A 26,234-nucleotide genomic window follows, 5' to 3' on the forward strand; every position below is an offset into this window, starting at 1 on the left:
GTTGGATATTCCACACAAGAAAAGTATCTGGATGCCCTTAATCCTGTATGTATAATCTGTACTGATACGGTTTTTAGTCTAGTATCTGAATTTTAAACAATACAGTGACCCCTTGACTTATGATGGCCTCGACATATGATCATTTCAACATATGATGGCCTCTCAGAGCCCATCGTATGTTGAAGGCAGCATCGACATATGATGCTGCTGTGTGTCGGGTCCATCGTACAAACAGCTATCTGACAGCGCTGACAACTTCAGCATCTGACAGATAGTTGTTTAATGTGCCCCGTTTGCCCCGTTCTGCCTCCTGTTACTCACATGCTGTCCTGCTAACTCACACAGGCTTCCACTGTGAGCTCCGTGTAAGCCCCGCCCCCAATGTGCAGCCATAGCCAATAGCCTGGAGCATCTTGCTGCAGGCATCCAATGAGCTGCTGGCTGCCCTCCCCTTCCTTTCCTATAGAGCTGTAGTCGGCAGGATCGTAATGGAGGACATTTTGTCCCCCCTGAAGGTATTTAAAGAACTGTACAGTACTGTATGCGATGTCACACATCACATACAACACATATACACACACTATACACCCCATACATCAATGTTTCCCTATCAGTGTGCCTCCAGCTGTTGCAAAACTATAACTCCCAGCATGCCCAGACAGTCGATGGCTGTACATGCATGCTGGGAGTTGTAGTTGTGCAACAGCTGGAGGCACCCTGGTTTGTTAAACACTCCACATACAATGGTCATCCCAGAACCAATTGGCAGTTTCCCATAGAGATATGTATTCAACATACAATGGTTCCGAGGCCCCAGAACCAATTACCATTTTTACATAGACATATGTACTCGACTTATGATGGTTTCAACATATGATGGTTCTCCTGGAACCAATTAATATCATATGTTGAGGGACCACTGTATTGGATATAATGCTTAAATTCCATGTTTAGTAAGCCTCTTTTACCGATTCCCAGTCCTTCTAGCACCACTAGTCTTCTTTACCACTTAGTGCAACTCGTATAGATAATCAAGCATGGAAAGAGGTCTTAATTAGTAAAATGAGCATACTAGAATGTTTCTTATATTTAAAGGAATGTTCCAGAGCTTAAAAAATGTATCCCCTATCCACAGAATTGGTGATAGGTGTCTTATTAGTCCTCCCGCAATCTCCAGAACATGGCCCCGCTAAATGGAATAGTATGTTGGCACACACTGCATGCATTGTATACTGGAGTGCTGGAGATACCCAAGAGCTTCCATAGACAATGCTTGAAGTGCATGCTAACCCACTGCTCCATGCAGAAGACAGAGTCTGGACCCTATTCTGAAGATGACCGGGGGTCCCCGAGGTCGGACCCCTTGCAATCAGTCTCTTATCTTTATCATGTGTAGAAGGGTTAATGCAGTGTTAAAAAAAAAAGTATCCTCTATAGACTAGTAGACAAAAGATGTTAAAGGGGTACTCTGCTTCTCAGCGTTCGGAACAAAATGTTCTGAACTTTTAGAGCCAGCATCAGGGGCTCGTGACGCCACGGCCCTGCCCCCTCATGACGTCACACCCATTACCCTCAATGCACGTCTCTAGACTTGCATTGAGGGGGCGTGGATTGACGTCACGATGGGGTGGGGCCATGACATAATGAGCCCCGACATCGTCTCTTAGCGTTCAGAACATTTTGTTCCGAATGCTGAGCAGCGGAGCACCCCTTTAAGATCTAGAGATTCATTTTAAGTTATTCCTATTTATTAATAAATTTATGTTTTGTTTTTTATTTTTATTTTAGAAATGTTACCACTTCTTATTTCAACGGTACCGTCTAGAGCATTATACAGTTTCTTCCAACTGGCTTGCCATTGGTACTGTCTTGCTGTTTGGTCTCGTGTCCTTTTCGCGTTCCATAGCCTTGTTTAAAGGTGAGTTAATTCTTTCTATGGCCCTTGTATTGGGGGAGGGGGGTAAAATCTGATCACATCAGTAGGTGCAATTTCATGAACACATGAGTCTCATGCTCCAGTAAACGAAGAAGCCCCTTATTTTGCCTGCTTTAAATCTTCATCCAAAATGCATGTTTAGGGTTTAGTGAATGGGCCTCAAACCTTTTATTTCAGGTTTGCTTGAGGTTGTGTTGTACTAGATAACAAAAGAAACAAGAAATTTGTGTTGATAAGGGAGCAACACCTCTGTAAGTAGAAGATGGTGTGATGATTAGATAACATCTGGTGATCAGCCACTATTGCTGGTGGACTCCAGGTCTAGCTATACATTTTCATTGTCATATAGTACATGGGCTGAGCGGGCTAGGTCCATCCTAGTCCCTGAATGAAGCTCACCCCCTGACTCTGTTACCACTGACATCAGAAGTTCTGTTTTAAGCTGCCGTCAACAGTCTCTACAGCTTTAACAGAAAAAATAGTCCTGCATACAACAGTGTCCTTCCTGTCAAAATGGCAGAAGTCCTGATGGACAACATTATAAGTCAGTAAGGTCCATGAAGCAACTGTAGTATCTGTCATGTGACCTGGTAGTTTATAATAGAAACCACAACAGTAATGTAAACAGAACCTAAGATGCTTATATGTCCTAAATGGGTGTATGGAAAGGAATTATCTTTGAGAAAGCTCATTTTAGGTTTAGCTTTTTAATTAAAAAACACCTTGGGGCAGCCATGTTGGAGGTAAAACTTCTTTTCTGTATTCTTTGTATAGTGCAGCAAGATATGTGTGCTTTATGGCAGCTGAAAAACATTTTAGTAGGTTAGACAGAACACTATCATAGTCTCCAAGTGATGGAATGTAGCTCCCCCTCTAGATAACAAGAAGTGACAGGATTACCAAACATGGCCTTCTACTAAGTGTAATGCTGTTATCCTGCCTTATCTAGAGCTGTACAGGAAAAGCTATTTTTTACTCACCAACCCAGTAATGAGGTTGAGAGGACTCTGCTCATACTATCCAAGTCTACACGTTAAAGCTGACAAGCGAGCAGCAGGAAGCAGGATTCAACATTCTGTTGTTTCTGCTCTAGTGGCCAGCTTGAAAACTGCAATTTTTATGTGGATAGAAACAAAAAAAAATTCCACCCAAATAGATACATCATTTTCTCATGATACATTCCCTTTTAACAACTTTTTCTTTTTCAGGCTACCATACACCATTAGATTTGTATCCTGAGTTTTACAGAATTGCCAAAGACCCTACTATTCATACTGCACCAGAGAGCAAGACTGTGAATGTATGTGTGGGGAAAGAATGGTATCGGTTTCCAAGTAATTTTCTTCTTCCAGACAAGTGAGTTCAAGTGTTGCTTTATGTTGTACAGACTAATATAACTAAAGACTATTGGTTAATGCCCAAATAAACTAATGGTAACTAATAAGTTTGTCCAGTGGACAAAAAAAATGAAAAATGATTCACCTTCCCATATTTATAGGGTTCCTGCTGAACTCCACATTCTGGACCCATCTTGTAACAGAGAAAGTGACTGGAAATATCTACCATTAAGGGGTATTCCAGGAAAAAACTTTTTTTATATCAACTGGCTCCAGAAAGTTAAACAGATTTCTAAATTACTTCTATTAAAAAACGTAATCCTTCCTCTAATTATCAGCTACTGAAGTTGAGTTGTTCTTATCTGTCTGTAAACAGTGCTCTCTGCTGACATCTCTGCTTGTCTCAGGAACTGCACAGAGCAGAATAGGTTTGCTATGGGAATTTGCTTCTACTCTGGACAGCTTCCGAGACACTTGTCATCAGAGAGCACTTAGAGAGAAAGGAACAACTCAACTTCAGCAGCTCATAAGTACTGAAAGGATTAAGATTTTTTAATAGAAGTAATTTACAAATCTGTTTAACTTTCTGGAACCAGTTGAGATATAGATATATATATATATATATATATATATATATATATATATATATATATATAATATAAAGTTTTTTCCTGGATAACCCCTTTAACTGGCTGAGGTGGGTCAACCCTGCAGTGTGGAAATATCCTGGACATTTTTTATTTTTTTATTTATTTTTTCCTGTTTTAATATGTATAACTCAGTCTAATCCCTTAAAAAAACATAACCAATTTAAAAAGGAGATACTTTGCATAACATAAAATGAAATACCTATTACATAATTACTTATGAAAGTATTTATTTATTGGCTATGATTGCTCTATTCACATGTGTATACTTATTTATTGATCTGAAGAATAATATCATAATAAATAATATAATAATATAACTGCAGCTGTATAAAAGTTTAAACGGAGTTTAGAGTGTGCTGTTGTTTAGAAAACAAAACTTATGCTCTCTCACAGAGACATGTCAAAAGTTTTGATCTGTCAGGGTCTTAGTGCTGAGGTAGTGTGCTTTACTCACCAGCTCGCAACAATCTCAATCTGTCTTTGCTGGACGGCTCCATAAACTTAGAACAGTGTTTCCCGACCAGGGTGCCTCCAGCTGTTGCAAAACTACAACTCCCAGCATGTGCAGATTGCTGTGTACCTAAATATATACAGACAGTATTTGGGTTCTAAACCCACCCATAGGATTTGTAAGCTCATCTAACTTTTTATTTTTTTATTTCGATTCTTATCATATGTAGTTGGCAACTTCAGTTCATTGAATCAGAATTCAGAGGGCAACTCCCAAAACCTTATGCCAAGGGGCGGCTAGCTACAAGAATTATCCCCAAGGACATGAATGATCAGAATCTGGAAGAGACATCTAGATATGTGAGTTTAATATATAAAAATTAGTCTGCCATGCTATAATCTGCTTTTTGTTTAAAGGGAACCTGTCAGTCTTTTAACCCCTTAAGCACCAGGGGTTTTTCCTTTTCTGCACTTTCATTTTTTCTTCCTTACCTTTAAAAAAAATCATAACTCTATCAATTTTGCACCTAAAAATCCATATGTTGGCTTATTTTTTGCACCACCAATTCTACTTTGTAATGACATCAGTCATTTTACTCAAAAATCTACGATGGAATGGAAATCATTGTGTGACAAAATTGAAGAAAAAAACACAATTTTGTAACATTTTTGGGGGCTTCCGTTTCTACACAGTAAATTTTTCGGTAAAAATGACACCTTATCTTTATTCTATAAGTCCATAAGATTAAAATGATCCCCTACTTATATAGGTTTGATTTTGTTGTACTTCTGGAAAAAATCATAACTACGTGCAGGAAAATGTATACGTTTAAAATTGTCATCTTCTGACCCCTATAACTTTTTTATTTTTTCGCATACGGGGCGGTATGAGGACTCATTTATTGCGTTGTGATCTGAAGTTTTTATCAGCATCATTTCTGATCGCTTTTTATTTTTTTTTTTTAATGGTATAAAAAGTGACAATTTTTTGGGATTTAGGCATTTTTTTACATGTACTCATTGACAATGCGGTTTAATTAACTATATATTTATATAGTGTGGACATTTACGCATGCGACAATACCACATATGTTTATATTTATTTTTATTTACATAGTTTTTTTTTGTTTTGTTTTTTATGGGAAAAGGGGGGGTGATTCTGACTTTTATTAGGGAAGGGGTTAAATCACATTTATTAACACTTTTTTTTTTTCACTTATTTTTTTGCAATGTTAAAGCCCCCATAGGGGGACTATAACATTGCACACACTGATCTCTTACACTTTTCACTGCCATGCATTAACATGGCATTGATCAGTGTTGTCGCCGCTTGACTGCTCCTGCCTGGATTTCAGGCACAGAGCAGTCATTCAGCGATCGGACACCCAAGAGGCAGGTAGGGATCCTCCTGGTGTCCTGCAAGCTGCGGCGGTCCCGAACAGCCCGACTGAGCTACCGGGATGCTTTTGTCACTTCAGACGCGGCGGTCAACTTTGATCGCCGCGTCTGAAGGGTTAATATTGGGCATCACCGCGATTGGTGATGTCCGGTATTAGCCGCGGGTCCCGGCCATTGATGGCCGCCAGGACTGACCCGATATGACGCAGGGTCACCGCGTGACCCAGCGCAGGACGTAAATATATGTCCAGTGTTGTTAATGAGTTAAAGCGTACCTGTCATATTGTTAGGAAAAAAATGTTAATCAGTACCTAATCCTGATCATGTACATATATTTATGTTTCTAGAACCTATATATCCCTAACAAATAGCATGCATATCTTGCTCACTTGCTTTGTCTTCTTGCCTTATGGAGGGGGCGTGTCCATCTCTCTCCCTCACTGTGATGACTCATCTGAGTCTGGGAGCAGCGCCTGGCAGTCTGCAGATCACTGCACTGTAGCTTTTATGCATGCATTTTCTATCTGTTCCTTGCTAGAGGCACACAGCTGAAGAATACACAGCTCTAAAACAGAATTTTACAAAGATTGTACCCCCATCTATTGCAAAACTATAACTCTCATCATGGAGTTGTAGTTTAGGAACAGCTGAAGGCTGCAGTGGTGCAATGGTGATCTCCTATACTGGATACCAACACGCTTTACGGCCATTATTTAGTATGCTGCAAAATACAGAGTAGTCTGTCTGCATAATGACAGATGTCCCCTAGTGGCGGCTATTTTCATTTAAGATTTTTTTTTGTAAAATTTATATTTTATTTAATAAATGTATATTTTAAAAAAAGTCATCTTATCAGTAGTACTACAAAGTATAGAACATTTTTCATAATGACAGTACCTCTTTAAACACTGCTTTAATGTGTATAGGGAGCCCCCGACTCTCCCCCAGTAGAGAAAGTCTGAGAAGAGAAGGATCTGGTATGCTGAATTTCAACTGCCCAATCTTTGTTTTCAGTGAGATAAGCGGCCACCAGAGGAGTCTGGCAGCGGCTTATACCCATTCTCTCCATTCAGAACATACAGTAAAAACTGAGTGTTCATGTGTATGGTGGGAACCGAAGAGAGCTAATGCTCAGCTGACAGCTATCTCAGGGGAAAGTTAGGGGGAAGTTAGCTAAAGTCTTGATGCTTAAACAATCTCACTGCCATCCCTGGCCCATGAATGCCAAGATTATTGTATAATTTTATATTTCTGGGCAGATTTGAAGCTGCTATACACCTGGCATAATAGACAAAAGAAAAGACTCTGACAGTGTTTGTATCCTGGTCCTGTATTATCATATTTATGCAGCAATACTCATGACTGTATTGTTTCTGGTTTGCTAAATGAGAGTTTCATTCCTTGCTGTTTCAGCCTATACATTTCATATTACTTTTTTAGCAGCTTCATTGTAGCGCAGCATGAAGCTATTTTTTTTTAAGATATCACACAGAGGTTTGTGCCTTGTAAATAAAGGACTAATGGGCTGTCCCTGACACATTGAAACAACTTTTATTATGCGCCCACTATTGTCTTTGCAAACCCGAAGGTTAATTTGCAGTGAAGTCAGTAACATTTTTAGCTGGAATGCTGCTGCCTTTCTCCCATGCTGGGCATGATTTCTTGGTAATCTGTCAGACTTCAATCAGAATAGGACCCAACATTCTGCACTTCTATTTGCAGCCCTGGCTCAGAACCCATTTCCATTTCTGCCTGCACGCAGTGGGTACCGGCTGATGTCATTGCACTGTGAACGCCATCTGTACTTACGCACTGGTTATTTGTACTAATACGAAAGTATAAATATAATTTTAAGGTTTTTTTCATGCATATAAAGATTCATGCCTATTTTTAGTACCATTTTGTATAATCATGGTCCCTGTACTGAATAAGTTAAGTTTATTTCTGAGGCAGCTGTATAAATCATTCGTATACATTCGTATACATCTTTTGATCGAAATGTTCCTGACTCCTCCATAAACATACATGGTAACGGAGAGTTAAAGATTTTGTCTCCTTAAGGCAGTTGATATCATAGGCTTTATGAGGCAATATAGACATCACAGATAGAGGGTCTCGCCTTAGACTTCCCCTTTGAGTCGCATGTGTTCTGTAGTGGCGTCCACTCTAGCAGACTCGGCTGCCCTTGTATTACATTGTCGGCCATTCATTTATAATGACTGATATACCTGCTTCCTTGGACAGATTAAGCTGTTCTCCTATTGTTTGAGAAGCAATCTTAAAGGAGTACTGCAGCCTTAGACAATATATCCCCTGATCGCGGGGGGGGTTTATTTCGAAAAATGGGACCCCTGCGATCTCCTGTATGGGGCCTCCGCTCTGTCGTGGCTCTCTCTCCCCTTGCAGGAGGTGTGTCAACTGCAGCATGTGAGGTCGACAACACAGGCATTAGCCGTGCAGAGACGCAACAGTTTTGGGTCCCTGTATGGGAGATCCTGTAGATGGGGATAAGTTGTCTAAGGCTGTATTTCTCCTTTAAATGGTGTAAGGCATAGAGGAAAGTCGGGGGATGCCACTCTAGGCGTTGTAATAAATCCACAAAAAATTAAGCAGTCTGGGTAAGACCTTGGGGAGCAGCTGATGTATGAAACTAAGCAATGTCCTTCATATGCAAAATAATAGAAAAACATCTTTGCACTCACCATAAAATGTTACTTTTATTGGTTTATCGTTAAAACCACCGGCATCCGGTCATGGAAGGGTAAAGGATAACGCCCAGCCGAAGCTAGGCGCAGTGACTGCAACAAGCCTTGTTTCACGGTCTTCCTGCCTCCTCTGGCCTCACTATTGGACACTCCTGTAAGAACTTATACAGGAAATCCAGGATTTCGTTTCCAAAGGGGGAGGAGTACAGGTATACAAAATTCATAAAAATACTGTTAATTTATTCCTGTCATTCAGTCCGAGAATACCTAGCACATCAGTGCGCATGATCCACTGGCACTCTCTCTGCCGCAAGGTTCGTTCTTGTTCTGTAACGTCCGCTGTCACTTTCTCTATTCTGAAAAAGGTAAGGATGATCTAGGAGTCTAGCCGCTCCTAGTCCAGTTATTAGGGAACGCTTGTGTTCCCTAAATCGGGAGAATAAACATCTCTTAGTGGAACCAATGTAAAAAAAAAAAAGTTGCATGGACATTGCATAGCGTAAATAATCCATTCGGATCTGCAGCATATGAAGTCATAAATGTGGAAAGAGGCATCCTAAGTAAAGAAAGAGCTTGAGAAGCTTATTCCCAATCGAATCAAAAAAACTCAATGGTATTTTTCTCTATCGGCTCCATTGGGGGACACAGACCTTAGGTGTATGCTGTTGTTGCTAGGAGACTTGACACTAAGGAAATCAAAAAAATTCGGCTCCTCCCAGCAGGATATACACGCCTACAGAGCCTGAGGTAATCAGTTTTAGCTTAGTGTCGCAGGAGATTTTTTATTTTTACAGAATAGGAACGTTTAGTTTTTTCTTATTCACTTTTATTTTCCTTTTTTCAGGTGGGGTCTCAGGAACATAGCGTTCACTGTTTCCCCATTTGCGATTGAGGGGGCACAGGCATCGTGGATGTACTGTCAACCCCCTCTCGCCAACGGCCAGCGCCTGAGGTTGTACCTTATGGGTCCGGGTCCCCCACCTTTCCTTGCTCGTCTCGCTTTTCAAGCCCGGCATGATGCAGGTGACAAAAAAGCTGGCTGAAGACTTCATGACTGAGTTCTTCAGATTGAAGTGAGTATTCTCCCTAGGGCTCCCTAACGTTTATTGGGGGCACTTAGGGAATGCAGGGGGCTAAAAGGAGTCAGTGGTGTAGGACTTTGTGCATTCACTTTTTACGGTTATTCAGCAGCCGCGGCTGCCTTTTCACTTTAGCATTCCTCTGTGCTCTGGCCGCGTCGTGTGCGACACGGCCGGGGCGCAGTTTACTTTCACTTTTGCAGCGGCCCGCTGCGCCGGCATTCTCGCTCGCTCCCGTTCCCCTTCACTCACATATGCTTCGGGGATGGGAGTGGGCGCTTATATTAGCCGGCCTCCTTCTTTCTCGGTAGAGTTCGCGCCCTTGGGAGAGCGCGAATCTCTTTAGCCAATGGGAACTGGGCAAGGGGCTGTTAGCCAATCAGAGGCACCTCAGTCTAATCCGGCCCCTCTTTTCTGATTGGTCCGGCCGTCCCTGCCTGCTTTCTCTCTCCCTTCTCGTTCCTTTCCTCACAGCAGCTGCCTGGTGGGGGACACGGACGCTGGTGAGGCTGTTTTATTTTACTCATGTCCGAGCCCAGAACTGTTCCTCCCTCTAAACAGGTACCTGGGGCCCTGGTCACCTACTATTCTTGTAAGGGCTGCAACTCCAAAATGTCTGGGTCTGCTGAACCCACTTGTTCCGCCTGCACCTCCTGACCCCCCTGGTATTCCTATTCAGGTTGCTCCCCCCAGACCCAGTGGGCTCTGCTGCCCCTCCAATATAGGTGTCTTCCCTCTCTGTTTATTTCTGACTTGGCGCAGGTCTCCCGCTCCGTGGTGACTGCTTTAGAGAGGTCCTCCTTACACCGTTCCCCAAGAGAGCCTCACTCTCTCTCACCCTATTTTAAACGCTCTCACAAGCGTAATAGAGGCCATTCCTCTGACTCCTCCTGGAGTCTTCGTACAGACGTAGGCGCTCCTCTCGTGGGCACCATCCCTCTGCTACGTCTTCCAGCAAGTGTCTTTCTTCTTGAAGACACTCCCCGAGTCGCCGTTCTGAGTCTCCAGAACGGCGTGCCAGGTCAGTGTCTCCCTCTTCTAAGGTTGCCTCCACCCGTTCCCACTCCCCTGGAGAACTAGTTGATGAGGCTGCTTCTGTCTCTGACCCAGAAGACCACGCTGACAGGACCGATACGGTGAACTCATTGGTTTCGGCCATAAGAGACACCTTTCACCTAGAGGACCCAGGAACTTCAGACACTGTCCCAGAAGTTTCCTTTCATCATGCCTGTCCGGCACCCAAAATGTTCAGCTCCCATGCTGAATTTTAAGCCTTGCTAGAGTCTGCCTGGAGGCACCCTGACATGAGGTTTCAAGAAACAAAGAAGGTTCAAGCACGTTATCCCTTTGCTAAGGACCTCATTGCCCGGTGGACCTCACCTCCTACGGTGGACCCACCAGTCTCCCGTCTATCTAAGACTACTACCCTACCTTTGCTTGATGCTGCATCTTTTAAGGATCCAGGGGACAAAAAGGTGGAGACCTTGGCTAAATTTGCCTTTGAGGCGACGGATTCATCTCTTCTCCCTACTTTTGCCTCTGTCTGGGTTTCCAGGGCCCTTGCGATGTGGGTTTCTTCTGGCGCTTCCTCGGAAGAACTGGCCGACTTAATTCTCCTGCTTTCTAAAGCGGGAGATTCTCTTTGTTCTTCTTCCATGCAGTCGGCCCGCTGTGCTGCTTTTGCCATGGGTAACCTTGTGGCTCTCCGTAGATCCGCATGGCTCAAATCCTGGGATGCGGACGCAGCCTCTAAAAAGTCTCTCACTGAGCTTCCTTTTACTGGCTCTCGGCTTTTTGGTAAGCACCTAGACGAGATCATCTCGGAAGCCACGGGAGGGAAGAGTTCCTTATTACCTCAAAATAAGGCCCGTTATACTACCTCCCGCCGTAAATCTACCTCCTTTCGGTCCTTTCGGACCTTCGGGGTCACGAAGAGGACTAGGCAGGCGCCTTCTCGGGACAAGAAGGCTCCCTTCTTCCAGACTCTCCCATCCTGGAAATCGGATAACTGTTTGGGCCGGTCTGCGCCCAATGCGGGTACCCGTAAACCCACCTCCGCCTAAAGGGTCGCCCCCACCCGTGGATTTTTCTCGGGTGGGAGGTCATTTGTTACTCTTCCGGGACGTCTGGACCACACATGCAGGACTCCTGGGTCAGAGATGTGGTGTCCAACGGTTACCGGATTGAGTTTGCCTCTCTTCCAAAGGATTGCTTTTTCCTTTCCCGAGCTCTGCGATCTCCCTCTCTGGCAAAGGCCTTTCGAGGTGCGCTTCAGTCCCTCCTCATTCAGGGGGTCATTGTCCCGGTTCCTCCCAGGGAACTCTTTCGAGGTTTTTATTCCAACCTCTTTGTAGTTCCCAAGAAAGGGGGTTCTGTATGCCCAATCTTGGATCTAAAGCTCCTCAACAGGCATCTCCTCCTGCGCCACTTCCGCATGGAGTCTCTCCATTTGGTTGTGGCTACCAAGGATCAGGGGGAGTTTCTTTCCTCAGTGGACATCAGAGACGCCTACCTCCATGTTCAGATTTTTCCGGGGCACCAGTGGTTCCTCCGATTTGCTGTCCCGGAGGGACATTTCCTGTTCGTGGCTCTCCCCTTCGGCCTGGCCACAGCTCCGAGGGTATTCACCAAGGTCCTTGCGCCGGTGATCAGCCTGCTACGGACAAGGGGGGTCTCAGTGATCCCTTACTTGGATGACCTTCTGATCATGGCTCCGTCCAGAGACCAGAATCTAGAGAGCCTCACCCTCACTCTTCAGGCCCTGTCTCGCTACGGTTGGTTGGTCAATCTGGACAAGTCCTACCTATCCCCCACACAGTCCCTGGTTTTTCTAGGACTTCGGTTCGACACCCGGTCCGCCCCGGGTTCACCTCGTGTCGGACAAGCGATTGACCCTTCTGTCAGGGGTTCGTATACTCAGGAACCCCTCCCCAGTGACCATTCGGTTTTACATGGAAGTCGGCCATGGAGGCCGTTCCCTTCGCTCAGTTTCATTTTCGACCCCTTCAACTTGCGATTCTATCCTGGAGGGACAGGTCTCCATTGTCCCTCGATCGCAAGATTGTACTTCCATCTCGCCGCTCCCTTCTGTGGTGGCTCCGCTCCCCCCTGCTTCTTCAGGGACGCTCCTTCCTGCCCCTCCATTGGTTGGTTGTCACAACGGATGCCAGCCTTTCGGGTTGGGGTGTCTTCCGAGACCGGACAGTCCAGGGCCTTTGGTCTCCCAGGGAGACACTCTTCCCCATCAACATCTAGGAACTGAGTGCAATCTACCTTTGCCTTTTACATTGGGAGAGCCTTCTCCAGGGCCGCCCAGTACGTGTCCAGTCGGACAACTCCACTGTGGTGGCATACGTCAATCGTCAGGGTGGCACCCGCAGTTCGGCAGCGATGGCCGAAGTTTCCAAGATCCTTCTCTGGGCGGAGCTCAGGGTTCCGGCCATCTCGGCAATTCACATCCAAGGCGTAAACAATTGGGAAGCGGACTTCCTAAGCCGGTCCTCTCCCGACCCTGGCGAGTGGTCCCTTCATCTGGAGGTATTTGCAGAGATCTGTGGCCTCTGGGGAACTCCAGATGTGGATCTCTTTGCATCCCACCACAACCAGAAGGTTCCCCTCTTTGTGTTGAAGTCGCGTGACCCCTGTGCTCTGGCAGCGGATGCACTGGTAATTCCTTGGTTGGGATTAGCTCTTCCTTATCTGTTCCCTCCTCTTCCTCTCCTTCCCAGGGTCCTGAGGAAGCTCCGAGCGAAGAACATTCCCGCCATTCTCGTGGCTCCAGATTGGCCTCGGAGGGCATGGTACGCCGACGTCGTCCAGCTCCTGGACGACGTTCCGCTGCACCTTCCGCTTCGTTCCAGACCTTCTCTCTCAGGGTCCCCTGTGCCACCCCAATTTACCGTCGCTGCATTTGAAGGCGTGGCGGTTGAGACCGCGGTACTAAGGGCCCGTGGCTTCTCAACACTGGTGATTCGCACCATGCTCAAGGCACGCAAGCCCTCTTCTGCAAGGATTTACCACCGTACCTGGCGGTCTTATTTTCGTTGGTGCGAATCTCAATCTTTCTCCAGTCGTGTTCTCCCTTCCCCGACTTCTTTCATTTTTGCAGTCAGGGGTGGAACAACAATTATCTCTCAGCTCTTTAAAGGGTCAAGTGTCTGCCCTTTCCATTCTTTTCCAACGCCCTCTGGCATCTGATTCTCATGTTCGGACCTTTCTTCAAGGAGTGACCCACGCGGCTCCTCTTTACAGGTCTCCTATACCTCCTTGAGATCGGAATTTGGTCCTTCGCGCACTACAGGGCACGCCCTTTGAACCTCTCAGGGAGGTTTCCCTTCGTCTGCTTTCCTGGAAGGTGGCGTTCCTTATGGCAATTACCTTCATCTGACGGGTTTCTCCTTTTCTAATTGTCCATCAGGACAAAGTTGTTTTTTGTCCGGTTCCTTCTTTCTTGCCTAAGGTGGTTTCTGCCTTCCACCTTAATGAGGATATCGTCCTCCTGTCCTTTTGTCCTGCTCCATCTCATCCCGGGGAGCGTTTGCTTCATAAACTTGATGTGGTACGGGCGGTGCGTACCTACCTCTCTGTTAAGTCTTCTTTTCACCAGTGTGATTCCTTTTTTGTTCTTACGGACGGTCACCGTAAGGGTCTACCTGCCTCTAAGGCGACCATTTCGTGGGGGATCAGGTCTGCCATTTCAGAAGCTTACCGTTGCAGGGGGAAGACCCCTCCCTTCAGGGTTTCAGCTCACTCCACGCGTTCTGTCGGAGCCTCCTGGGCTCTTCATAACAGAGCTTCAGCCTCTCAGCCCGTAAGGCGGCTACATGGTCGTCCTTGCACACTTTCACTAAATTCTACCAGGTTCATACCTTTGCATCCGCGGATGCTAGTCTAGGCCGTAAGGTGTTGCAGGCGGCGGTGGCCCAGCCTGCCCCTTGATTGTTTTTTGGAGCCACCCTAGGGACGGCTTTGGTACGTCCCAAGGTCTGTGTCCCCCAATGGAGCCGATAGAGAAAAAGGGATTTTTGTCTTACCGTAAAATCTTTTTCTCTGAGGATCCATTGGGGGACACAGCTCCCGCCCTTTCTTTGGTGTTCCAGTTTTGGTTACCTGTCCGAGGTTGTGTTCAGCTAATTTTTGGATCTGGTTACCTCAGACTGGTCTAGGTTTTCTGCCTCTCGGTCCTCTCCTACGGCTTGGGGACTAAACTGATTACCTCAGGTTCTGTAGGCGGGTATATCCTGCTGGGAGGAGCCGACTTTTTTTTATTTCCTTAGTGTCAAGTCTCCTAGCAACAACAGCATACACCCAAGGTCTGTGTCTCCCAATGGATCCTCCGAGAAAAGGATTTTACGGTAAGACAAAAATCCCTTTTTTGCCTAAAACCCACAAGAGTCTAACAGCACCACCTGGCAGACCTATAGTTGCAGGGATAGGGGGGTCTCCATTAGAGCACTTATCAAAATACCTTCATTGGTTACGAAGACCCCTGCTACTAGATGTTCCCTCATTCTTAAAGGATGCTGATAATTTGCATACAATTATTGGAAGATCTCCAATTGGAAAACTGGTACAGTTTATGTACTATTGATGTCGAGAGCCTCTACACTTGGATACCCCAAAAACTGGGATAGGAGACCTTCTAAGGGCAGCTGAAAAAAGTGAGAACTTTGTGGATTTTGTGACTGAAGGTCTCGAATTAATTTTGAGCAATAATTGCTTTGTTTTCAATGAGGACTGGTATACTAAGAAGTCGGGGAAGGTGATGGGCATGCTGGTGGCATGCACTTTAGCTAATCTCTTCCTAGTTGCTCTGGAAAAGATGATTTACAGTTCTACCAACCCTTTCATTAAGAATATAAAAACATATGAAAGATTCGTCGATGACGTGTTCATCGCTTGGAGCAAGGACCATTTTGATGCCTTCCTAGAATATTTAAACAACAATAATGAGATGAATGTTTTTCACTGGTAATTTCTCCAATAAAAAAATGTTGTTTCTCGATGTAGAAATTGTGAATAACGGCAGTGCTTTAATAACAAAAGGTTTCCGTAAAAAAACAGCTACAAATTTTTACCTACATTATTCGAGCAACCATCCATTACACATCAAGAAATCGCTTCCTTATAGCCAGTTTTTCAGGCTCAGAAAAAATTTATAGCGACAAACAGATCTTTGAAGAACAGGCTCATGAGTTAAAACAGTGTCTCTTTATATGAGGTTATCCAGAAGAAATACTGAACGAAGCACTGGTAAAAGCCAGAAGTGTTGCTCGTGAAGAGCTAGTGAAACAAAAGAATGAAAAAAGGTTTATCTTTTCTTTTCAGTTCAATTCTATGTCTGATATCATAAAAAAAAGGCTGTCCAAAATTACTGGCATGTGTTAGAAAGGGACTTTGTGTTACAAGAAGTGGCCCTTAAAAAACCCTGTTCACCTTCAGGCGGAGTGACAATCTTGAAAATATGTTGGTGTCATCTACATTTCGCACTGAGAAATCTTCTAAGAACTGGCTAACTCAAAATGACCTTAAAGGGAATTTCAGATGTGGAAAATGTGCACATTGTCCCCAGCTGAAAAAGGAGCGTTTTTTTAGACTAGAATGTACAGAAATTACTGTAAATGACTTCATATGCTGCAGATCCGAATTGATTATTTACGCTATCCAATATCCTTGCAACTTTTTATTTTTTTACATTGGTTCCACCAAGAGATGTTTATTCTCCCGATTTAGGCAATATAAGCATTCCTTAATAACTAGACTAGGAGCGGCTAGACTCATAGATCATATGAAGGACAAACACAGAAGCGATGGCAATCTACTTAACTTTTTCAGAATAGAGAAAGTGACAGCGGATGTCACAGAGCGAGAACGAATCCTGCGGTAGAGAGGGTGCCAATGGATCATGCGCACTGATGCGCTAGGCTAGGCATCCGCTTATCCAGGTCTGCCATCCAGTGAACGTCCAAGCTAAACACTAAGACCTGGTTCACACCTAGCAGCCGCAGTGCCATGCCAGAAATAGGTGCTACCTGTTGTAAAACATTATTTGTTAAGTCATAATCGTTCTCCAACTGCCACACCCTGTGCCCCTGGTATAATACTGCCACACACTGCGTCCCTGGTATAATACTGCTCACACTGTGCCCCTGGTATAATACTGCCACACACTGCGTCCCTGGTATAATACTGCCACACACTGTTTCCCTGGTATAATACTGCCACACACTATGCCCCTGGTATAATACTGCCACACTTTGCCCCTGGTATAATACTGCCACATACTGTGCCCCTGGTATAATACTGCCACACACTGTGCCCCTGGTATAATACTGCCACACACTGTGCCCCTGGTATAATACTGCCACACACTGTGCCCCTGGTGTAATGCTGCCACACACTGCGCCCCTGGTAAAATACTGACACACTGCGCCCCTGAATATAATACTACTACATGCTGTGTACCTAAATATAATGCTGTCAAACACTGTGCCTGATATAATACCTCCATACACCCTGTTTGAGTATAATACTCTCATTTAAGCCTGTCCCCCATATGAACTGTGCCATGATGCCTCTCCGCCATATAAACTATGCCACTATGCCTGCCCCCCCCTTGTGAACTCTCCAGCTGTTAAAAAACTACAACTCCCATCATGCAGACAGAAGAGCATGATGGGAGCTGTAGTTGTGAAAAAACTGTAGAGTTAAAGGTTGGGAAATACCTGTAATAGACTTACTTCCAGACTGGAAATAGGTCCGGGATATTAGACTATGCAGCCCATTTTTTTTTTTTTACAGTGGGGGTCGCATCAGTCAGACACCCATTAAAATAAAATGAGCTGCATACTCTAAAATCACCTTGGTTTAAGTGGCTCTCCCAACTGTTGCAAAGCTTCAGTCATTATGGGAGTTGTAGTTTTGTAACAGTTGGAGACCACAGATTGGGGTACAGTGTCACTCATCATCACTGCAGAAATTACAAGTGACTCCAGCTCTGATGGGACAGTCAGGAGAATACACAATTGTATAATGGCTCACAGGAAACGTCTTCTCTGTTGTCTTTACTTTTCTTCTTCCTCTGGTCTTTATCTTCTTTCAGCTCCATCTTCTCTGCAGTCTGACGCCCTCACATCATTGGTTACTTATTCAGTAGATCCTCATCCTCTGTATGACAACAATAATCATTATAACCCTGCCAGACATCATGACCCCTAATAATACTGCCAGATACTGTTTCCTCTGTTTGTCAGAATCCCACCCCTGTACTCCCCCCAGACCCATTTTCCCCTCCTCCTGCAGACCCCTAAGGACTCCTCCACACTGTGGACATTTAGTTGGCAGAATGTCCGCTTGCTGCAGGCGCCACAGAAGCCATTGGCGATAGGACTGCACGGATGTGCGCAATCTCTATAGATGACAATGCAGTCTGTTGGAATTCCACCAACAGAATGGACGCCCAACTAATGAATTAACATGTTTGTTCTTTGGGTGTACATCCATTCTGCTTTGGGAATTCCACTGTGGCAATTCTACAGTATACACAGAGCAGCAGAAAACCATTAAAATATTTGGAGAGGAATGTCCTCAATGTGGATAGGCCCCCTTAATTCTCCTTCTTGCAGCAAAAACATGAAAAAAGACACTACTGTGTGGGGTATAAAAGATCAATAGATGTTAGATATATAAAAATATTGCCCTAAATTGGGTATTTATGTAAAAAATTATGATGAAAATATATGCAGTGATCAACCCCTAAACAGGTGTGCAAATATGCCTTATTATAGACTCCAAACAATTATAAACCCAAAGGAAAAAAAGGAGCTACTCAGAAATTATATGTGAAAATATAAACTTTATTTCACAATATTAAAAACATAGTGCAATTTAAAAAGGAGAAATACGGCACAGACAGGCGGCATACATGGGATAAAATACGATAAATGTGCAAATACTGCTAATCCTCATTAGATGTGTATATAAAACTGCTAAGGCAACAATAAGAGTACTGTACATTATATATGTGCAATGCCGGCAATTATATCTAAAGTGCAAGTGCAAACAAGATAAAGCCTAAACATTAGTCATGTGACATCAATGTATAGTATATACATACCGCAGTAATATATGAGGAGTACTAGAAGTCCCAGGATGCCGCCACCCCTACAAGTGTTTCGGTCTGCTGACCTTCGTCCCCGGAAGCATACTCCTCCTCCTTTGGATACGAAATCCTAGATTTCCTGTTCTTCCGGGAATGTCCAATAGTGAGGCCAGAGGAAGTAGGAAGGCTGCGAAACAAGGCTTGTCGCTGTCACTGCACCTAGCTTCAGCTGGGCCTTATCGTTTACCTTTCCATGACTGGAGGCCGGTGGTTTTAACAATGAACCAATAAAAGTTAGATTTTATGGGGAGTGCAAAGCTCCTTTAAATGGTGTTGCCTATTTTACTGACAAGATTGGTATATTGGTTGGTATTTAAAGATTTTCATGAATATACATGATACCCATTAGTTATGGGAACTATTGGTCAGGACAGTACATGGAGCTGCGGCACTGTCCCAATAGAACAATTAATGCATGATGAAGTGTAATTAGACGTGAAAAAGGGCTGATCATGGGGTTGCTGACATTTTGTCATTTATGGCTTATCTTCACAATAGGCAATCAGTTTTTATAGACTGAATTACCGCTTTAACTTTTTAAACCAATTTGTCCTGCAGTAGGTCTTGAGTGGGAAGGGATCAGGAGGACTAGTCTTGCCTCCCGGTTCACATTAGTCAGCCTTGGCACTGGTTTCCCCGGTAGTCCTTCCTTAAAGCATACCTGTCATAGTGCCAAAAAAAGAAAAAATGTTGCTCAGTGCCTAATCCTGATCATGTACATATAATTTTTATGTGTCTAGGACCTATATATCCCTAAAAATAGCATTTATTTCAGTTGCTTTGTCTTCTTGCCTTATGGAGGGATCCGTCTCTCTCCCTCACTGTGATGACTCATCTGCTCTGAGTCTGGGAGCAGCGCCTGGCAGTCTGCAAATCACTGCTCAGTAGTTTTTATGCATGCATTTTCTATCTGTTCCTAGTAAAGCTGGATGCTAGTCAACATAGCTCTCCCTATGTGTGTCATTCAGCTTTCACAGACTCCTGAATGTCTTATCAGCTTCTTTGTCATTCAGGAGTCAGGGAAAGCTTTGGCTGTTCAAGCATGCTGGGAGTTGTAGCTTTGCAATAGCTGAAGCTGCAGTGTTTGTAAAGCACTGTGTTAGAGCAGTGTTGCAAAACTACAACTCCCAGCATGCCCACACATTCTTTGTCTGTAGTTTTGTAAGAGCTGGAGGCACACCGCTGGAGAATACACAGCTCTAAAACAGAGTTTTACAAAGATTGTACCCCCAGCTGTTTCAAAACTACAACTCCCATCATGGGAGTTGTAGTTTAGGAATATCTGAAGGCTGTAGTGGTGCAATGGTGATCTCCTATACTGGATACTAATGCACTTTACGGCCGGTGTTCCGTATGCTGCAAAATACAGAGTATTCTGTCTGCATAAAGATAGATGTCCCCTAGTGGCGGCAAATTTTCTTTTTTTCTTTTTTTAGTAAAATATTTATGTTTAGTAACATTTATATATATTGAAAAAAGTCATCTTATCAGTAGTACTACAAAATATAAAATGTTTTTCATAATGACAGTGCCTCTTTAAAGCACTTTTTGTAAGTAATAATGGCTGCATACTGGAAACACCCCATAAACCACTACATGAAAAGTGCGAATGGAGTGGCAACTGCAGGAGTTTGAAAAAGTTATAGAAACAACTGGTGATTTTATGCTAGTTTGTTACTGTATAGTCCACATGAAACAGGCTTGGCATGTAAATGGTTACATTTCAGTTAATATATATAGATTTTACATCCTTAATTTTCATTTGCCAACCACTCACTTAGTTAATTGTAGTATGTTGTAACAAGAAGTACAGCTAATGAGTCTTTAATAAGCGTGCTGGTGGGGACAAAAGAAGGAAAAAGTACCAGGCTGATTTTTGGCCAGCAGTCCCCGCTTCTAAACCAGGCTTTGTCTTTCTTCTACTCGCTCTTCCATTGTCAGGGTAATAACGTTGCTCGTGTCCTATCTTCCAAAAGCCCCATTTCCCAAAGGGTGGGTTGAACACAGGGAGAAGCCGAGCTTGTTACCATCCTATTCAGGACCCGTCTTGTGAGTTTAGAACGTAGCTCCACACGTTGCCATCAGCAGCATATTCAGGCAAAATCAGCACGGGCTGCGACTCTGAAAAGCTCGTCAGCTCTATTGTCAAAGGCTATTAGAGGAATGGTACAGATTGGATCAACAGGGAAGGAGAGAGGGGAGTAATAATAACGTGCGCTTTTTGGCTTGAAGTCCACTGCGCGAATGCTACAGAACAAAATTTTTCAGCAGGTTGAAATTTCTGAAAGACTTTAACTGTTTGTAGGAATTGTGTTTGTTCATCTGTTGCTCATTCTCTTTGGTTAGGCATTTTATTTCTCACTTGTTCGGGATACAGAAATGGATGTAAGAAGTACTACATACAGTATTTAAAGGGGTACTCCACCCCTACACATCTTATCACCTATCCAAAGGATAGGGGATAAGATGTCTGATCGTGGGGGTCCCGCAGCTGGGACCCCCCGCAATCTCTGTGCAGCACCCAGCATTCGTTTAAAATGCTGGGTGTCGGCTGCGGGACTGGTGACATCACACCACACCCCCTCAATGCAAGTGTATGGGAGAGGGGGTGTGGCGACTGCCAGGCCCCCTTCTATAGACCTGCATTGAGGGTGCGTGGTGTGATGTCACAAGTGGCGTGGTCGTGGTCACGACCCCAGCCGCCCGCTCCAAGCATTTGGAACAAAATGTTTTAGAATGAAGATGCAGTGGAGTACCCTTTAAGGGAAGCACAACATAGAAATCGGTGGCAAAGCAAACACTTTTATAAGTTTCTATTACTTCCTATAGGCTACTGCAAACAGGTTGTGAGACTGTAGAACCAGGTTTCTTCTTTAGCAGCTGCCTTTCCATATTCTAAACAATTTCTCCCTGTGCTCAGATGCCCCTAAGACTTTAGGTAGGGCAGAGTAGGGAGATCCACCAATAATCATGTAGGAAACACATATGCCGGAAGCAGAAATAAATGATTACACTTCAGGATTTTGCAGCATATAAGGGTTGTAGTACTTTCGGGATGAGTAAGTAACAACTCACCAGAAATGGTTACAGCAGGTAAGTGTTGTAGTACTTAAAGGATAAATGAGTAACATTTCACTAAGGTTGATAGCAGCAAATTAGGATTGTAATTCTTGCAGAATTAGTGCCTAACAACAACCATGCAATGACCACATATAACAGGACAGCACAATCCACAAAGCCACACAAGCAACTAAATACTAACTTTAAAAATAAGACAGGCCAAGATGGAAAATACAAACCACACTAAAAACCTTAACAATATCACCAGCAGCTGTCTTATTTGTCACAACAGAAGTCATCCTCAAGATAATAGGGCGTATAGGCTAGAGTTATCTTCATGTGACAACCCCTTTATCTATTCAGTGTTACTACTTCCCATGTCACTTGTCCAATCAGTGCTGACAGCGTCTGACCGTGTAGATACATGCACCCTTATTACATCCTTATTTGCTGCTATCAACCTTGGCGAGATGTTACTTGTGACACCCATTCGCTAATTTATCCATGTATTTCCAGGAGTTGTAACCGGAACGTCCCAAAACAGCATGCTCCAAAATTGTTATTTTTTAGGAGATGAAAGCATTTCTAAAACAGAGTAATTGAGAGAGCTGATAGCCCCTTTTTAAAGGGGTATTACTACAAATGTCTGGACTTTTCATCTTGGACAATACAGTCGGACCAAGTAATGATGATCCTGGATATTTTCTGGCACAACCCCTTTGTTCATTAAGTAGGTTGCACCAAAAGATGTATTATAGTTCTTTGTTCTGATTGTATCAGACCTGTAGGCAGCTATACAGAGCTTCATTGCCCGCATCCATAAAGGGACCACATACTGTAGATCGCAATGGGATGGGATGTGGAGACTGGGATTAAGGGTTTGAGTGATGTCCAGTATTACTCCTGTTAAACTATGTCCATTCAGTATTCCCCAGTCTTGGCAGCTGCACAATATATTGACTGCACAGTTTATTGACCTAGAAAAGACTTGTTCAAAATTTTGGCTCCACCAGGTTCCAGCTGAGTGACCTTAAGAAAAAAGAACTACGAAACAAGTAAAACTTATGTATGTTCTGAGATCTAGGTTGCTATGACACTCCATATGCTGACATATTTGTTTAAATATGTATTTGGATTGTAGTCCAGATCCCACATGTTTTGGTTTGGTTTTCCATGTGTTCTGAGCCACCCGAACCAGTATATTTCTTATATTATGGGGCTATGTGTAAATGTTCTTCTTCGCTCTAAGACCCCATTTACACAGCAGAATTTCCCGGCATCCACTCAGATTCCTTTCTGCCAAGCTGGCAGTGGATTGTTTGCAGTTTTGCTGATTCCGCACAGAATTTATGCAGAATTTCTTGCACTTAACACACAGATTCCAGCGAGAATCCAGAGTTCCATTGACTTCAGTGGGACTGTGCCGCAGAATTTTGCAAAAATTGAGAAATTGACATGTTCATTCTTTTTGCAGAATCCAGAACGCGGCTAATCTGCTGTGTGAATAGGACAGCGGAATTTCCATTCACCACAATGTTACCTTTATGTAGCAGAATTTGAGTGGAATTTTTCATCTGGATTCCATATGGAAATTCCTCCGTGTGAACATACCCTAAGGGTAGCAACACATATTGCGGGTACGCTTCAGATTTTCTCCAGCAGAAAATGTCCCAAAGGCAGAAATGGATCCATCTGGAAGAGGAAATATCAAGGAAGGTGTTATACTTCCCCCTTCCAGGTGGATCCACTTCTGCCATAGGCACATTTACTGCTGCAGCATATCTGCAATGTGTATTCCTACCCTAATACATAGTCATGCATATGGTTGGAAATATTTTCTTAGCTCATGATTGGATTATTTTTTCGGTTTCGCTCTGTCTGGCTGTTTAAAATTGCTGAAGCCATTAACAGAAGTCACCAGAAGCCAGAAATCTTTAGGAGCTGTAAAATGGACTGAAGGCTCAGCCCCCAAATTGACTCTAATTGCTTCTTCACATCATGCAGGGTCTCCTTTTGTGCTGGTCTCAGCTCGGTACAGCTGAGCAATTCAGGCATGTGATTTATTTCTTCTGAGCTCTGTGTGAAACATATTTATAAGGAAGATAATATCCCTGGCTGGAAGTGGCCTCTGTGACGTCAATCCTCAGTTTGTTTTGTTGTCCCCCGGAGAAATGTCCTGTTTGCACACACTGCTTTGCTTTATATTTAACTAGCCGGTATGTAGATGCTGTTCTGGACATAGACCTTGGGAGGTAGAAAAGTGACACAGCACATCCAAGCTTATTTATTAGAGAATGTGATTCCTCCAGCATATCAAAACACTATATTCTAACCCGTGAATACACGTTCTGCTTGAAAAAATATTAATGCGTCGGCTGCCAAATTGACTTTATCATCAGATGTACAAGGACAGCATTATCCTCCGTTATATGAATAGGCTGGGCACTTAGTGGTATAGTACATAAAAGGTCCACACAGTGAGCCCCCTCCACTATAGCGCTACAAAAATCTAGTGTGTAAAAGGGACAGCCCGACTTTGTCAGCATTTGGGGACAACAATGTTTGGAAAGCTGCTTCTCATTCTTTACCTATGGCACTGAAAATGCACACTTGACTGCCAGAGTCCTTCTATTTACTCAGGGGCATTGACACGTAATGGAAGTTATCCCTAATATATAAATAAATGCTGCATGACCACCTTTTCTTCCACATATTAAAACTTTTATTTTCTTGGTGGAATAATTTCAATCTCAAACCTGCCTGGCCTGTATTCCAGCCCTGATTGTAGCAAAAGGGGACTACTTCTGCATAGAGTTTCCTTGCCCTACTCATTTTAAATGTCCTTGTAATGCTTTTTTAATATTGATGCCTTTTGGAGATTTTTCCATATTTCCTTGGCTTCTTTATGCACATTAATACACATTTTTACCTGGGGTGCCCAAACTTTTGATCCCCACTGTATTTCTTCTGTGGGTTTGCCCAATGTATAGGACCATTAGACAAAACAAAATTGCCCAAAAGGCCTTTTGCCAGGTTTAGGTTTTGCAACAAGGGTAATGAATAAAGTAGAGTCAATCTAAAGTAAGATGTGCTAAAAACAAATCTAATGAATCGATTGTGGATTGATTTAGTCCTTGCACTTTCATAGTGTTCAACCTCACTGGTGAAGTCTAGAATGAGACAGTCCAGAATCTCATTCCAGACCCCTCCAAAGATTTGGAAACTTGGACAGCAGAACGACCTCAACAAGACTAGATAAATAGACAGCCGATTAACTCCATTTGGGTTAGGAGGATCTTATTGCAGACTTGCTTAAAGGGTACCTCTCATCAAATAAACTTTTGATATATTTTAGATATTTAGATTAATGAATGTTGAATAACTTTCCAATAGCATGTTAATGAAAAATATGCTTCTTTCTATTGTATTTTTCCCGATCAGTCCTGTCAGCAAGCATTTCTGACTCATGCTGGAGTCCTAAACACTCAGAGCTGCCAGCCTGCTTTGTTCACAGCCAAACAGGCTGTGAACAAAGCAGGCTGGCAGCTCTGAGTGTTCTCCTTTGTGAACAAAGCAGACTGGCAGCTCGTAGTGTTTAGGACTCCAGCATGAGTCTGAAATGCTTGCTGCCAGGACTGGTAGGGAGACCCCTAGTGGTCATTTCTTCAAAGTGGAAAATTAAATAGAAAGAAGCATATTTTTTAATAACATGCAATTGTGAAGTTATTCTGCATACATTAATCTATAATATATCAAAAGTTTTTTTTTGATGAGAGGTGCCCTTTAACTCAACTGTTATTGTATTTCTTGTAATAATTGTTCTTTCAAGTTAAATATCTTCCTGTAAATGCTGAAATACCAACAGAATCCTGGCAAACCACATTAAAGGTCTATGGCAGTGGCCTTCAACCTGCGGACCTCCAGATGTTGCAAAACTACAACTCCCAGCTTGCTGGGAGTTGTAGTTTTGAAACATCTGGAGGTCCGCAGGTTGAAGACCACTGGTCTATGGAATCATTAAACAGTTCCGGCATAGTGGGCATGGGTTCTTTATTAATAGAAGCCATAATGACCAAAAACAAATAAAGACAAACTGCAAGCCTATGAGTGACAAACCTGTTGTTAACACCTTTCTCACTGCTTGAATTAGTGTTAAAGGGGTACTCCGGTGGAATTTTTTTTTTTTTTAAATCAACTGGTGCCAGAAAGTTAAACAGATTTGTGAATTACTTCTATTAAAAAAATCTTAATCCTTCCAGTACTTATTAGCAGCTGTATGCTACAGAGGAAATTATTTTCTTTTTGAATTTATTTTTTGTCTTGTCCACAGTGCTCTCTGCTGACACCTCTGTCTGTATCAGGAACTGTCCACGGTAGGACAAATTCCCCGTAGCAAACCTATGCTGCTCTGGACAGTTCCTGACACTGACAGAGGTGTCAGCAGAGAGCACTGTGGACA

At 43.5% G+C, this 26,234-nt stretch overlaps 1 protein-coding gene across 3 annotated transcripts in view; it reads left to right on the forward strand.

The window, feature by feature from the left end:
• ALG9 (ALG9 alpha-1,2-mannosyltransferase) overlaps positions 1-26,234 on the forward strand; it is a 198,041-nt gene that overhangs the window by 108,039 nt on the left and 63,768 nt on the right. For all 3 annotated transcript variants that reach the window (XM_056542769.1, XM_056542767.1, XM_056542768.1), the window contains exons 11-13: positions 1,789-1,918; positions 3,145-3,292; positions 4,604-4,733. In XM_056542769.1, the coding sequence (XP_056398744.1) occupies positions 1,789-1,918; positions 3,145-3,292; positions 4,604-4,733 (408 nt within the window). The remainder of the gene's footprint in view (positions 1-1,788; positions 1,919-3,144; positions 3,293-4,603; positions 4,734-26,234) is intronic.

This window comes from Hyla sarda, chromosome 10 (genome assembly GCF_029499605.1).
Source record: "Hyla sarda isolate aHylSar1 chromosome 10, aHylSar1.hap1, whole genome shotgun sequence".
NCBI classification, from domain to species: domain Eukaryota; kingdom Metazoa; phylum Chordata; class Amphibia; order Anura; family Hylidae; genus Hyla; species Hyla sarda.